Source organism: Macrotis lagotis, chromosome X (assembly GCF_037893015.1).
Source record: "Macrotis lagotis isolate mMagLag1 chromosome X, bilby.v1.9.chrom.fasta, whole genome shotgun sequence".
NCBI lineage: Eukaryota > Metazoa > Chordata > Mammalia > Peramelemorphia > Peramelidae > Macrotis > Macrotis lagotis.
Window position 1 is genome coordinate 485,701,286 of NC_133666.1, and position 15,278 is coordinate 485,716,563.

Below are 15,278 nucleotides of genomic sequence, written 5' to 3' on the forward strand. Positions count from 1 at the left end.
CACCAAAAGAGGGTAAGAGAGAATCAAAAAGAGGGCCAGGACCTAGGCCCTTACACAACTTTGGGCTACTTCATTCTTCAACTTTAACTAGCAAATCAAGAAAATGAATAAAAATTTGAAAGAATCTATAATTATCTATAACTAGGTAATTCAATATTACCTAACCACCAACTCGGCTACAGAAGAGATTGAAACTAATGGATAAAAAGAAGTTTTCTAATAATCTGTTAATTTTAATTGTCCGTGTTATCTCTGGCATAACTGAAAGTACTCCTTATGGTATCTAAAACAATTTTATCATATTCAATTTAGAAATGAGCAAAATAAAACTCAGAGGATAACAACAATTGCAAGTTAATAAAAATTTGGTCAATAAAAAGTTGGAAATTAATAAAAGTTAAAAATGATTAAAATTGGAAGGGTCTAAAAATTTATTCCTTAGTCTAATCCTTAAATGAAATCTGAATTCTTTCTAAACATTCATAACCTCTACAATTATCCAACCTCTGTTTTCATTTCTCCATTGATAAGGAACTCAGCATCTTATAAAATAACCCATTATACTTTTGTAAAGGTCTAATTGTTAGAAAGTTTGTTCTTATACTAATATGAAATTTTCTTCCTTATAATTTCCTCACTGATCCTTATTCTGTTTTACATGGCCAATCAAAACATATCCTCTTCTAAGTTAATATATTTCAAATGGGGGCATTTAGGTGACGTAGAGGATAGAGTACCAGCCCTGGAGTTAGGAGGACCTGAGTTCAAATCTGACCTTAATAATTACCTAGCTGTGTGACCTTGGACAAGTCACTTAATCCCACTGCCTTAAATAAAAAAAATTGTATGTGAAAATATTTCAAATGTTTGAAGAACACAATTGTGTCCTTCCAAGGCTTTGCTCCCAGTCTAAACATCTTCATTCCTAGCTCCAAGTGATCCCACCATCCTGATTCATAAATAGTTCACTTCTATAATTCTCTTTCCAAGTATTTCAAACAGAAAATAAATAGTTCAAAGTGCTATTTTATATAGGAATCAAATTTTAAAGTAGAAATATCAAATAAATTGTACATTGTAGCATTACTAAGTCTTTATTTTCTCAATCTGATTTGTTTTAAATTAAGTCAGTAAGTGGATTCTTAAAATTGTTAATACATTGACTTTTTTCCTTTTGACTCTATAGATCCTCATATTCTCTTGCTGCTAGACAGAAATGAATTTATAAAGTTATTTCAAATTGCATGTCACTGAATTCAATCATCAAGCTATATATAGTCATATGAAAAAATGCTCCAACTCATTAAGATTAGAGAAATGCAAATTAAAACAACTATATCACCTCACACCTATCAGACTGGCGAGATGACAAAAAAAGAAAATGATCAATGTTGGAGAGACTGTCAGAGGATTGGGACATTAATGCATTGTTAGGGGAGTGGTGAACTGATCCAACCATTCCGGAGGCCAATATGGAACTGTGCAAAATGAACAATAAAATTGATCATACCCTTTGATCCAGCAATTCCAATACTAGGCCTATATCCAGAAGAAATCATAAAAAATGATAAAAGTCCCACGAGTTCCAAAATATTCAGCAGAACCAAGAGAACATTCTACATATAAACAACACAGCCAGTTGATCAACCTTGATGGATGCAGCTCCTCTCAGCAGTTCAGAGGGCTAGGACAACCATAGGAGATCAGCTTTGAACAATGTAATCCCCATCCAGAAAAAGAAAAAAAAACCCTACAAAATCTGAATGAACACTACATTCACTTTTTTAAAACTTCTTTTTTGTATTTCTTATCTCATGTTTTTCCTCTTTTTCCATTAATCCTAATTCCTCATATTGAAAATGACTAATTTGTAAATATGTTAAACAAAATACTCACCTAACTGTTCGCTGTTGAGGGCAGAGGGGTGGAAGGAAATAATGTAACTTAAAAATATGTATATGCATGAGGATAAACATTGAAAAACTTTCATAAGTACCAACTGTACTCAGCACTGTACTACAAATTAAAGGGACCAAATGGTCTCGTCCTCAAGAATGTTTATAATCATGTACAGTTAAACACCAAATCTGACTAATGTCGAAGACATAAGCCTAAGACATAAAGAAACTATATTTTAACATACTCTGCCTCACAGTTTGAGTTTGATTTAGAGTACATCAGAAGCAATTGTCAGATGTCTGCAAAAAAAAAAAGAAGGAAGGAAGGAGAAGAAAAAGGAGAAGAGAAAGAAAGAAAAAAGAAAGAAGGAAGGAAGGAAGGAAGGAAGGAAGGAAGGAAGGAAGGAAGGAAGGAAGGAAGGAAGGAAGGAAGGAAGAAAAAATCTCTTTACAAATGTCAAAAAAGAAAGGAAAGCATTCAAGCAATTCTTCCACACTCCTACTTCAATGTAGTGTTAATTTATATATTCTTTGGATAGCATTGGTGTCCAAAAATGTAAATAAATTTAAACCAACAACAATGAAAGTTTTTGGTGCCAAAAGTTAAACCTACTATATTAAACATAAAAAAATTACTTCATCAAGATGATCACTTTTCCTTGTATAAAGTCTATTTTTTTTTTTATCAGTCAACAGCTAGCTTTAGGAAAATGAGATTTTTTTTTTCTTTAAGAAATATATTTATATAGAGAGATTATGGGGGCAGCTAGGTGGCGCAGTGGATAGAAAACTGGCCTTGGAGTCAGGAGTACCTGAGTTCAAATCCGGCCTCAGACACCTAGCCATGTGGCCTTGGGCAAGCCACTTGACCCCATTGCCTTGAAAAATCTAAAAAAATAAAATAAAATAAAATAAAAAAAGAAATATATTTATAAACCAGGAGGGATGGGAATCAGGGAAGCCTGGAAGGATTTGCATAAACTGATGCTGAGCAAGATGAGTAGAACCAGAAGAACACTGTACACCCTAACAGCAATATGGGGATGATAATCAACCTTAATGGACTTGCTCATTCCATCAGTGCAACAATCAGGCACAATCTGGGGGTACCTGCGATGGAGAATACCATCTGTATCCAGAGAAAGAATTGTAGAGTTTGAACAAAGACCAAAGACTATTACCTTTCATTAAAAAAAAAAAAAAACACGCTATCTTATTATGTAATTTTGCTGTCTCTTAAGGATATGATTTCTGTCTCATCACATTCAACCTAGATCAATGTATACCATGAAAACAATGTAAAAACGAACAGACTGTCTTTTGTGGGGGATGGGGGAGGGAAGCAAGATTAGGGGGAAAATTGTAAAATTCAAAATAAACAAATAAATTAAAATTTTAAAAAAGAAATATATATTATAACTTCAAATTACCAGTTTTGGGTCCACATACAAATGGCTTGGTTTGGAAAAATGTAGAACGATGATATGGAGAAGAATCATTTGAAGGAAGAATAAATAGGCCATCCATAATACCATCAATTTCAGCCTGCAAATCTGGATCCACATTAGGACGAAGCATGGAGAAAAATTCATATGCACCAATATCAAACAAATGTTGGACTGCAGAGGGATGCTAAAATGAAAAGAAAAGTCTTTTGAGAAGAGCTATAAAGAAAAATTTTGGCCATCATCCCCACCTTCTCCTCAAATAAATCTTGGATTCTAGCTCTGGTAAAACCCTGGGCTCTGCTAGGCCCTCTCATGTATTCTCAGTCATCAGTTCCAAAGCATAATACCACAAACACAGGACCCGCCCCCCCCCACTCTCCAGTCTCCATTACGTGTTATATTCTACCATTTTAACTTAAATTCTGTGAGGGTAGAGATGGTCCTGTTTCTTTGTATTTGTACCCCTAACATTTATCACAATGTGAAGTATTTATATAATACTTTATATAAAAAAGTATTATATAAATACTTCATGCATTTATCTAACTCAATCTTCCAATTTCATTTTTTCCACTACATTTCTGTAACTATTCCTCAAAGAAATCAATCTATATGAGAAAATGAATTTTATGTGGTTTTATATATATATTAACTAGTAACTATCAGAAAAAATACTTAACAACATGATTCTCTAAAAGGACACCAGAAGGACATATTGACAGGAACATAATACTGGTTCCCTTCTTTCAAAAGCAATCTAATTTTGGGGGCAGCTAGGTGGCACAGTGGATAAAGCACCAGCCCTGGAGTCAGGAGGACCTGAGTTCAAATCCAGTCTCAGACACTTAATAATTACCTAGTTGTGTAGCCTTGGGCAAGCCACTTAACCTCCATTTGGCTTGTAAAAAAAAAGCAATCTAATCTTTAAGGATCCATGACCTTGGCAGAGTAGCTATTCCACAGCTTTCTAGTTATTCTCTCACTCCCCTATATCACCACAGTGAGCCTTCCTGGCCTCCTTGAGCAGTCATTCTATCCAGAAGTCAACAAGTAAAGTACAGCTCCTGTTTATAACTTGATTCCAAGGCTCATTTTCTATGGACAATAATAATCTATCTGAAATCATTTTTCAATGCTTTTACATACTCTTAACCCATCAATCCTTCCCCATTTTAGTGATTCTATATTCCCTGCTCAAACCCTGTTCTTGGTCCTCCACTGACTGCAAGCTTATTTTCATAACTTATTTCCTCAACATAACCCCAATAATATTCTACTCTAAAGCTATCTACACTGTGCTCTCTGGAATATTTTCCCTTAGATAACAAACTAACTTTCATCTTAAAATATTTCCTTTCTCATTCTCTCCATCCTGTACTCATTGAGAACTGGCTCCTTCCTAATTACACAACTTTCCTGGTCACACTTTCTAGTACTGGTTAAAATTTCACTCATACATCACAAATTATTGATTATGGTAGGTGGGTTAAGAATACTTCTTACTCTCTGTGGCCACATAGATGCTCACTCTACCATCATCCAATAACCTCTATTCTTTTGAGGTTCATTCATACAAATTCATCTTTGAATCAAGATTTCTAATGACTTTTGTCTAGAGATTTTCAGGACATTCTGGTTTCCTTAATGAGTTTAGCATCTGGCTCATTGTCTTTCTTGTCCCCAACTCCTGTTCTCATAGTAGGGAACTTAAATATACATACTGATACTCTCTCAAAGTTCCTAGTTTCTTAGTTTTTCAACTTACTCATTTCCCATGATATATTACCTTAATTACACACTGAGATAGTACTTGCCTTGAGCTTACCGTCACCTACAAATGCACTAAGTTCATTTACTCTAAAATTCATTTATCTGACCATAATCTGTTGTAATTCCACCTCTCCTTCTGCCTCACAGTGTCAAACCCTGTTCTTCATCCTCACCATAACTTCTGATCCTCAGTTCTTTCCCAAGCCATTTACCCCTACATGGACCCCATACATGGGGTATTATAAGAGTTAAATGAGGTCAATAGAAACAAAATGCTTTCTAAACTTGGGAATTATTTGAAAATTTCAGTTATATTACCAGCTGTAACCATGTTATTTACAAAGCAATGAAAAATTCATTAACAATGAACTTATTTTGGGCGGCTAGGTGGCACAGTGGATAGAGCACTGGCCTTGGAGTCAGGAGTACCTGAGTTCAAATCCGACCTCAGACACTTAATACTTACCTAGCTGTGTGGCCTTGGGCAAGCCACTTAACCCCATTGCCTTGCCAAAACAAACAAACAAAAAAAACAACAATGAACCTGTTTTGTAGGGCTCTCAATTTTACATAGATTAAAATCATTGACCCAAAATTAAAACTCATTTCCCTACTTCCAGTGTGATCTACCTTCAACACATTCTCCACACAGCTCCCAAGCTGGTATTTCTAAAACACAAAACTATTCAAAAATATTCAATGGTTCCCATTGGCTCTAAGAAAAAATACAAAATTATCAGTCTCAATTTTAAAGTAATTTTCCACCCAACTGGACTTTCATCTGTCTTTCCAACTCCATTTTAAACCCAAATTCCATTCAAACTGGCCTACTTTCTCTTTCAGAAGAACAAGAACAAGAGAAGAAAGACTAGAATTTGTATAAGCACTTACCATGTATCAGGCAGGAAGCAAAGAGCTTTGCAAATATTATCTCCTTCAATCCTCACAACAACTCTGGGAAGATAGATGCTATTATCCCCATTTTATAGTTGAGGAAAATGAGGCTCAGAGAGATGACATAACTTGCCCAGGAAATGTTTGAGGCTAAATCTGAACTCAGGTTTTCCTGTCTCCAGACTCAGCACTCTAGTCACTGTGTCTCCTGGTGCCTAACAATTTTACATGTACACAGTGCTCCATTTACTGCTTCCATTCCTTGTACAGTGAAGAATGTACTCCCTTTTCATCCCTTTTCCTAGAATCCTAACTTCATTCAAAGTACAGCTAAGAGTTCACTTATTACATGAAGCCTTTCTTGTTAACTCTCAGGTGTCAGCAGGTTGTTCCTCTTGAAATTATTGGGTAATATTTGAATATATATATATATATATATATATATATATATATATATATATATATACATACAGCAATTGAATGTAAGCTCCTTAAGAGCAAGAGCTATTCTGTTTTTGTCTCTAAATCTCCAACACAGGACCTTGAAAAGAGCAGATACTTAATATATTTAGTGAACTGAACTGTTCAACTAACTCAGTTTCCCTTAACCTTTGCTTCAAAAATACATCCATTGGTTACAAAGGAAATATATGCTGTACTGGAAGCAACATCATTTTTATATATGATTCCTCTTTAGAGAATGACTTCAAGGAGTAGGAACAGTTCTCATATTGATGCAAATCACAGTTTCTCTATTTGCCCTAATTTAGCCCCTGAGGTTGCTAAGGTCAAAAAAGAAAAATCACCACTCAGTGCTCAACTTTCAACTAATGTGCCTCTGCAAATTTACTTAGTCCACCAAAAACTGAGATCTATCCACATATACATACCGCATCATCCATCTCTATCTCTAGACAAAAAAAAATCATAAACTCTTCAAAGTTTTATAGGAATTTTATCATTTTTTATCTTTGTATCCCCAACCCATTTCAATGGCTTATCATAGAACAGAGGCAACACTGTTCTTTTTTTTTAACCTTTAGATGACTAACTTAATTCAAAGCCTCATCATGACATAGATTTTAGAATGATATATCAAAGGACCTAAGCACTGAAGCTTAGACTACCTTAATGCACTTCAAGTATGCCTAGCAAAAAATCATGCTCTATTCTATTTTGCTGTTATTCAGTCAAGTCCAACTCTTCAAAACCCCATTTGGGGTTTGCTCAACAGATACCCAAGTACAGAATATTTGCCAAGCCCAAGTATCTTCTCCAACTTATTTTATAGATGAAGAAACCAAGGTTCAGTAACTTCCCCAGGGTCACACAGCTAGGAAGTGTCTAGAGTCATATTTAATAATTACCTAGCTGTGTGACCTTGGGCAAGTCACTTAACCTCATTGCCAGAAACAAATAAACAAATAAATAAATTCAGCTCTTCCTGACTTGAGGTCCAGCACTCCACCACCTGCCACCCTAAGGACAAGCCTAAATTTTCAGAAAGTTCATTCTCAGTATAGCTACAAATGAGAAATTTTTCTCCAAGGCCCATTCATCCACTAAGTCACTGAAGGATTGTAATGCACACAAGTATAGAATGGCAACAACAACAAAACTAGACTGGGCACTGGACCTCTAAAGTCATCTGGCTCTGATCTATAATCCTATGAGAGTACCCACACCTTCAAAATCAAAAATAATATAACAAAGTTTTGGAGTTGGAACTTTAAAGGTCATCTTGTCTAAATGAGCAAACTGGCATCCAAGTATTAAAAGGTTTGGTCAGGGCGGCTAGGTGGCGTAGTGGATAAAGCACCAGCCTTGGAGTCAGGAGTACCCGGGTTCAAATCCGGTCTCAGACACTTAATAATTACCTAGCTGTGACTTAACCCCATTTGCCTTGCAAATAATAATAATAGTAATAATAATAATAAAAAAGGTTTGGTCAGTCTCACAAGTAGCAAAATAGCTCAATGGGGATTCAAATCCTGATCTTATGACTTTCCCCGTTCAATAATCCCCAAAGAAGTGTCCCGGGAGCCCAAGGTCCTGCCTTGGGCATTTTGAAGGCCCTTCATAAACGGGTGTTGCTGCTTGTTCCACAGTCTATGAGCTCACCTTAACCAAGCTGCTGAGTAGGTTCAGAACCTCTTCTTTCATGGGAACGGTGGGGAAATTGAACCATTCCAGCAAATAAATAAAAAGAAGTTTCTCTTGTACAAGTTCAACACAAGAAATTAAATTGTGTTCCACCTTGCAGAGAATGCTCTTGAGAGCCCTTTCCCGTATCTCCGCCAGAGGATGACCTGTCAGGGAAAGACAACACAAATGTATTCAGGAACGGAAGAGGGTGCCCGGTGTCCGTCCCGCCTCGGGGCGGGTCTAAGGTGCTAAAGCGGGGCACCCCGAAGGGGCCCTCCAGATGGGGGCCGGGGCCCGAGACGGAAAACGTCTTCTGGGGAGTCGATCCCAATCAGCTCGCTTTCCCAGGGTGGGGGGGCACGCGGCTCTGTGGGACCCCAGAGGAGGGACGTCAGAAGAAGGGGGGGAGGGAAGGAGTCCGGGGGGGAGGGGCGAGGAGAAGGCGGCATGTTACCCAGTTTCCTGATCAGCCCCAACAAAGCCATCCCGCGCCCCCCGACCGGCGCGGCCACAGCTTCGGGCCAGCTCGGCGTTCAACCCCCGCGCCACCGCGTCCGTCCGGCCGCAATTGTTGTCCCCGCGGAAACCGGGTCGGAATCGGCGCTCGGGAAAGGGATGAAGGCGAAGACCCGGAGTCGGGAGCTCAGAAGGGCGCCGAGCCGAGCTACGGGCACCCCTTCCTGCCGCAATGCACTTCGGGAGTTGTAGTCTTTTGCGGAACAAGCCTCTCTGTGTCCCGATTGGCCAAGACAGGACGGCGGCCTATTGGCTCGGGACTCGCCTCTTAAAACAACTGTCGTGGGGGCGGCGCTTTGAGGAGCGCGGTTGGATCCGCGGGGTCGGGCATCGGGGCGGGGCTTGAGGTGCCGCGGCGAAACACAGGCGCCCCCTCCTGGCTGAGGGAGGGGAGCATTTGTTGTGACCTCCGCACTGACGCCCAAGTGACCCCTTACCCGGGAAAGTTCAGAAGGAAAAAAGGAGCGAAAGGGAAGCGAAGTATTCAAGTGAAAAGAAAAAATGATTAGGATTAGCGTATGACGAAAACAAACCAAAAAAACAAAACAAAACTCTGGCATAATATGAATGTTTTGTTTTAAACGGTCTATGCGTGACAGTGTCCATAAGATGTGTTAAGTAAAAAAAAAATTGGTATGCACAGGGAAGGGAGGGAGGGGAAATAATTGTAAAACTCAAAATCTTAACCAAAAAAGATTGGTGAAACACTGCCGTTGCATGTAATTGGAAAAAACAAATAAATAAAAAATAAAATAAAATAAATAAAATGTTTAAATTTTTAAAAAACAGTTCTCTCATTATTATGTCAATTATTATTAATTATTATGTTCTTTTGTTTCTTTGTAACTTTGCTTCAGCTAATTAATAATGTAAAATTTTAAATCTTTTCTTAGAACTTTATTCTGTTTAAAATAGGCAAGGGTAACTAAAAGTATCAACATCGTAACTCTTAGAAGAGGAAGAGGCCTTAGAGGAAACTAATCCAATAGCCTTATTTTATATGAGGAATTTAGACCCAAATAGAGGAAATTTTGGAGAACTAATAATCAGGGGAGCTGCTCTTTGAATCTATTATACAGCAAAGGATTGGAAATTGAGGAAATACCCTTCAATTTGGGAATAGCTAAACAAATTGTCATTATATGATTGTGATGGAATACTATTATGCTATAAGAAATGATGAGCTGGCAGATTTCAAAAAAAAAAACCTGAATTTATAAGAACTAACAGAAAGTGAAGTGAACAGAGCCAGAACATTGTACTCAGTAAAGGCAATACAGCAAGTGTGATGATCAACTGTGAATGACTTACCTAGTCTCAGAAATACATTGATCCAAGACAATTCCACAGAACTCATGATGAAAAATCCTATCCACCTCCAGAGAAAGAACTGATGGATTCTGAGTACATGTTGAAGCTTACTATTTTTTCACTTTCTGTATTTTTTCAAAGTTTTTTTTTTCCTTTTGCTCTATGCTTTCTTTTGCAACATGACAGATATAGTAATAAGTTCTGAATGATAAACATGTAAAACCTATATCTAATTGTTTACTATGGAGGGAGGTGAGGAAGGGAGAGAAAAATTTTGGAACTCAAAAAACTGTTTAAATCAATTTTAAATTATCTCTAATTGCAACTGAAGAAAAAATAAAATATGTATACATAAGCATATCTACATATATCTATATCTATATATATATATATTCCTATAGGAAAATGGCCTATCATTTTTCAATTAATGATAGTTACACCCTTTTACCTCAGTCAGAGAAAGGTGTTCCTAATTTGTAAAGAGATAATAACTTAACATTGTGATTATCTCAGATAGTGTCTATATCAAGAAGTATAGAAGATGAGGGGAAAGAATTTTCACTCCATTCTCCTCTCCCCCCCACTCCAATGTTTACATAGGGTTTGATTGCATTTTAAACTAATGTAATAATGTTTATATTGTGCTTTAGAATTTGAAAAGTTCTTTTAAATATATTACATCATTGAGTTCACCACAACCTCCTAGGGTTATTATTTCTCATTTTACCCTTGCAATAGTTACAAGCTATTGAGGGAGTCAAAAGAAGGATTAGCTTAGTTTGGCTGACACCCAGGTCAGAATAATATTAATTATTCTACACTACCTATCACTTCTTCTATATCACTGGACAGAAGATTAAAATTTGCAACTCCAAGGGGTTTTTTTTGCTTTGCTTTTTTTTTAACAAATTAGAACTTTGGACAATCTAATGAAGTGAAATGTAATGGAGATGAATGTAAAATTTGTCTTAAAAATCATTTCATGAAAAATATGAAGTTCAATGTATTATTACAAGGTTCAAATGATTCTTAAAATGCTTTTCAACTTAGATTCTCAGAAGCATGGCAGTAAAATAGTTAATGTAATCTTCCTTTAATGATTTAAAGGGAAATCATTCTCTCTCCCACTCCATTGAGGAATGAGGCAACTTAAAGGAGCTTGACCCCTTGTATCAGATTAGTCTAACTATGAATTCAAGTTAACAACAAGAGTCTTGAGTTTACCTTTGGCTACAAGTGTTTTCTATCAGGTGTATGATCCTGTGAGGCTTTCCCCATACTATGTTACTTTCCTTTTCCAGTCAGTCATATCCAACTCTTCATGATGTCCTTTGGGGTTTTCTTGGCAAAGATCACAGGATATCATACCCTTATTTGCAGCACTCTGCCCAAAGCAATCTAAATTTTGATCACTGAAACCTCATCTTGGAGTCTAAGGGCTAGATTTCTTTTTTTTTAAGTTTTTGGCAAGGCAAATGGGGTTAAGTGGCTTGCCCAAGGCCACAGGGATAGGTAATTATTAAGTGTCTGAGACCGGATTTGAACCCAGGTACTCCTGACTCCAAGGCTGGTGCTCTATTCACTACGCCACCTAGCCGCCCCTAGATTTCTTTCTTAAGCACTGCAGCCTAAAATCTAAAATACACTGGTTCTCATTGATTAACCAACAATGGATCCCAGAACAATCCCCACTTGGTCATAGTTTGGGCTCTGATAGGCTCAGAATGAATGTAAATAACAATTGTTTATGTTTTGATCAGAAACAATAAGGGTCTTTCCCTCACAGATTGATTTTTTTTTTTTAGATTTTTGCAAGGCAATGGGGTTAAGTGGTTTGCCCATTTTTTTTTTTGATTAAACAAAAGGGGTTGGGCTGCTAGGTGGCACAGTGAATAGAGCACCAGCCTTGGAGTCAGGAGTACCTGGATTCAAATCCGACCTCAGACACTTAATAATTACCTATCCCTGTGGCCTTTGCCAAGCCACTTAACCCCATTGCCTTGAAAAATCTAAAAAAGAAAAGAGGTCATTTTTTTGTCTTAAGTTCTTTTCTTTCCTAGCATTATTCTCTGAATGGGCACAGCTTCAGTCAATCCAAGATCTGTTAAAGACTTTAGCTTAAAAAGACCAAGGTCTCCCACTGCATATAGGGCCATTTCCAATCATTCTGACTGGATATCTGGCCAATGGATCCAGATGGCTCTAGAGGAGAAAGTGAGGTGATTGATTTTGCACAATCCACACACACTTAACTCCAAATCACTTGCATGTCATGACATCACCTCCCTGATGTCATGGTATTCTTTGAAGGAAGAACAAAACAACTGGAATGCTTTACCATTTCCTTCACTAGCTCATTTTACAGACAAGTAAACTGAAGCAAAGTGTTTAGTGACTTGGCCAGGGATTGCACAGCTTGTAAGTGACCAATGCCAAATTTAAACTCAGGTCCTCCTGACTCCAGGTACTGTTCACTGTCACATAAAATTATCATATACTAAGTTTATGTCCCACCATCCCCCAAGGACACACACACTCTCTCTCTCTTTCTTTCTCTCCATATACATATATATATATATGTATATATGTATGTATAAATACAGAAAAGCACATATATATATTTGGTATATATTGGTATTTTTGAAAGCTATCTTTACATGAGGTTGGAAAATAAATAATAAATAATTTTATTTAAAAGAAAAAAAATAGTTTAAAACATTCCCTGAAAAAGACTGGAGGGAGGGGAATATAGGGAATGTTTTAAACTATTTTTTTCTTTTAAATAAAATTATTTATTTATTTTCCAACCTCATGTAAAGATAGCTTTCAAAAATCACATTTTTCTCCCTCCTTTCCTTTCCTCCCTTTGATAGAGTAATCTAATATAGGTTATATTATATATATATATATATATATATATATAATATATATATACATATATGTATGCATGTATGACTATGTTAAACATGTTTCCAAATTAATCATTTTGTGAAAGAATCAGAACAAAAAGAAATAATAAAACAAAGCCAATTTTAAAAATTGAAAATAGTATACTTTGGTCTGCATTCAGATTACATAGTTCCTTCTCTGGATAGAAATGATATTTTCCAACACAAGTCTTTCATAATTGTCTTTGATTCTTGTACTGCTTAGAAGAACAAGTCCATCACAGTTGATCATTACACAATATTGCTGTTAATATGAACACATGTCTTCTAATTCTGCACACTTCAGTCAGCCTCAGTTCATGCAAGTCATTCCAGGCTTTTCTGCCTGCTTATGATTTATTACAGAACAATAGTACCCATCAAAATCATATGCGGCAATTTGTTGTCATTCTCCAATTGATAGACATCCCTTCAAATTCCAATTATTTGCCACTACAAAAAGAGCTGCTACAAATATTTTTGTACTTGTGGGTTTTTATGTTCTCTTTAGAATTCAGACCTAACAGTGGTATTGAGGGATCAAAGGTATCTGCACAATTTTATTGTCCTTTGGGCAAATGTACTGACCATTCCTACTGTGCATCTCTTAGTAAATACTCAACAAAATCTGACTGACTTGATGGTAATTAGAAATTCATTGTTGGGGGGAATTATGAGAACCATGCCAAAAGCAGGCCTTCAGAGTTACCCTCTCAATCCCCAAGTAATGGTAGGAATCCTAAACCATAAATTTGTGTGCACAATAAGAGGAGTAGCCCTAGAGGAAGGGGATCCAGTGAAATTCCTCTGAGAATAATAACTCTGAGATTCATGAAGTCAATGAAGATGAAATGATAAAAGAAAGAGGAAAAGGAAAGGAAAGGAAAGGAAAGGAGAAAAGTAGACAAGAAAAAGAGAAATTGAGACACAGACTGGTAAATAATATATTGCCAATAATACTGGGTTATTATTTGTTTGCCCAGATAGGATTCTATTTTAATAGTCAACAATCAAGCTTAGGGAAGTGGTAAACAAGTTAGAGACCACTGAAATAAAACCAAGTCTTGGATTAGAGTATGAAAATCTTCCTTTTTAGAGCTCTAGTGCTATATGTTTGAACTTAGACAAGTTATTTCATCTCTGATCAATGAGTCAGTCAACAAGCATTTATTAAGAACTTGCTATGAGCCATGAACTATATTAAGTACTATATTAAATATCTTCATCTACCAAATTAAGAAAAAGGGGAGCTCAAACTAGCATGTCCTCTAGTGTTCCTGGGAATCCTACTTTCTGTGAATCTGTGAAATAGGTGATATTGGTACAGTTCTGTAATGGTGATAGGCCAAGGAGAAAGTATGACCATTAAATGTTGAATTTCATCTATAATTCTGAACCCATATATGGAAATTTCCAATCTCTCTAGTTATCACTAAAGGTTACTATTGTTGGCTATAAGAGATCCTACTAAGACTTGTATGAATATTTTTTATACTTAAATTTAAGAATGATATTTAGCTACTGTCCTGTAAAGCTGCAGTGCCATCTGGTGAAAAGTGCTCTAAGTTGGATGAAAAAATTTCTTTATTTTTAAATTTTCACACATTTTCACGTTTCTTCATTTAATAGATAGGAGTTGCAGTTTATAGAGATATGCTTGATAGATTTGTTTCCTTTCTTGGACTATTTTTTACCCTGCTGAGAAATATTTTTCATTAACTTAAAATATGTGAATTTTATCCATATGAAAAATATAGTCATACCTTGAATTTTTTATAGGTAAAATAAAATTCTGTTTCATCCTTACCATATGCATCTTGGGAAGCTAATGTTTATGTTTGTTTTAAAACTAAAGCTTGGAGAATTGTTTACTTTTCAAAGAGCAAAGTAAGAACATGATTGGGATTTACTACCTCTGCAGCAAACTCACTTTCTTTCGGTGGCAAAGGAAAATTAAATTGGAGGATTTGTGCCTGACTGACTGCTCCCAAGTTTCTCCTCAAAAATTTAAACCCTTCACTTAAAGGCCCAAGAGTATTTATGTTAAGATTTTAGTTCCTTTTGGCTGAATAGTATAAGGATACTGATGCCATTCATCTCTTTCCAATCTGTTTTTTCACATAGAATTGGCTCTAATTATGCAATTTATAATTTATTGATAGTCCTGAATTCTTGTAAAAAAAAATCAGACATATGGTTAAAACACCTAAGCACCAAGTTTATTCGCAGGCAGTGCACTAAACAATCCACTTAACAGCTTCAAAAGAAAGTCTGGCATGGAAAAACACTTTTCTACATTCCATTTGCTAAACACTCTGTCATGTTAACTGCCCATTTGAAAGGAATAGTAGCTGTATGACCACAAATGT

At 36.3% G+C, this 15,278-nt stretch overlaps 1 protein-coding gene across 1 annotated transcript in view; it reads right to left on the reverse strand.

Annotated features, from left to right (window-relative positions):
* Nucleotides 1–8,825, reverse strand: part of RTTN (rotatin) — a 290,369-nt gene extending 281,544 nt beyond the window's left edge. Inside the window, exons 1-3 of the mRNA XM_074202085.1 lie at nucleotides 8,610–8,825; nucleotides 8,132–8,319; nucleotides 3,329–3,530 (exon numbers count right to left, since the gene is read on the reverse strand). Of these exons, the coding sequence (XP_074058186.1) occupies nucleotides 3,329–3,530; nucleotides 8,132–8,319; nucleotides 8,610–8,640 (421 nt within the window). The 5' untranslated portion in view covers nucleotides 8,641–8,825. The remainder of the gene's footprint in view (nucleotides 1–3,328; nucleotides 3,531–8,131; nucleotides 8,320–8,609) is intronic.
* Nucleotides 8,826–15,278: the final 6,453 nt, after the last annotated feature.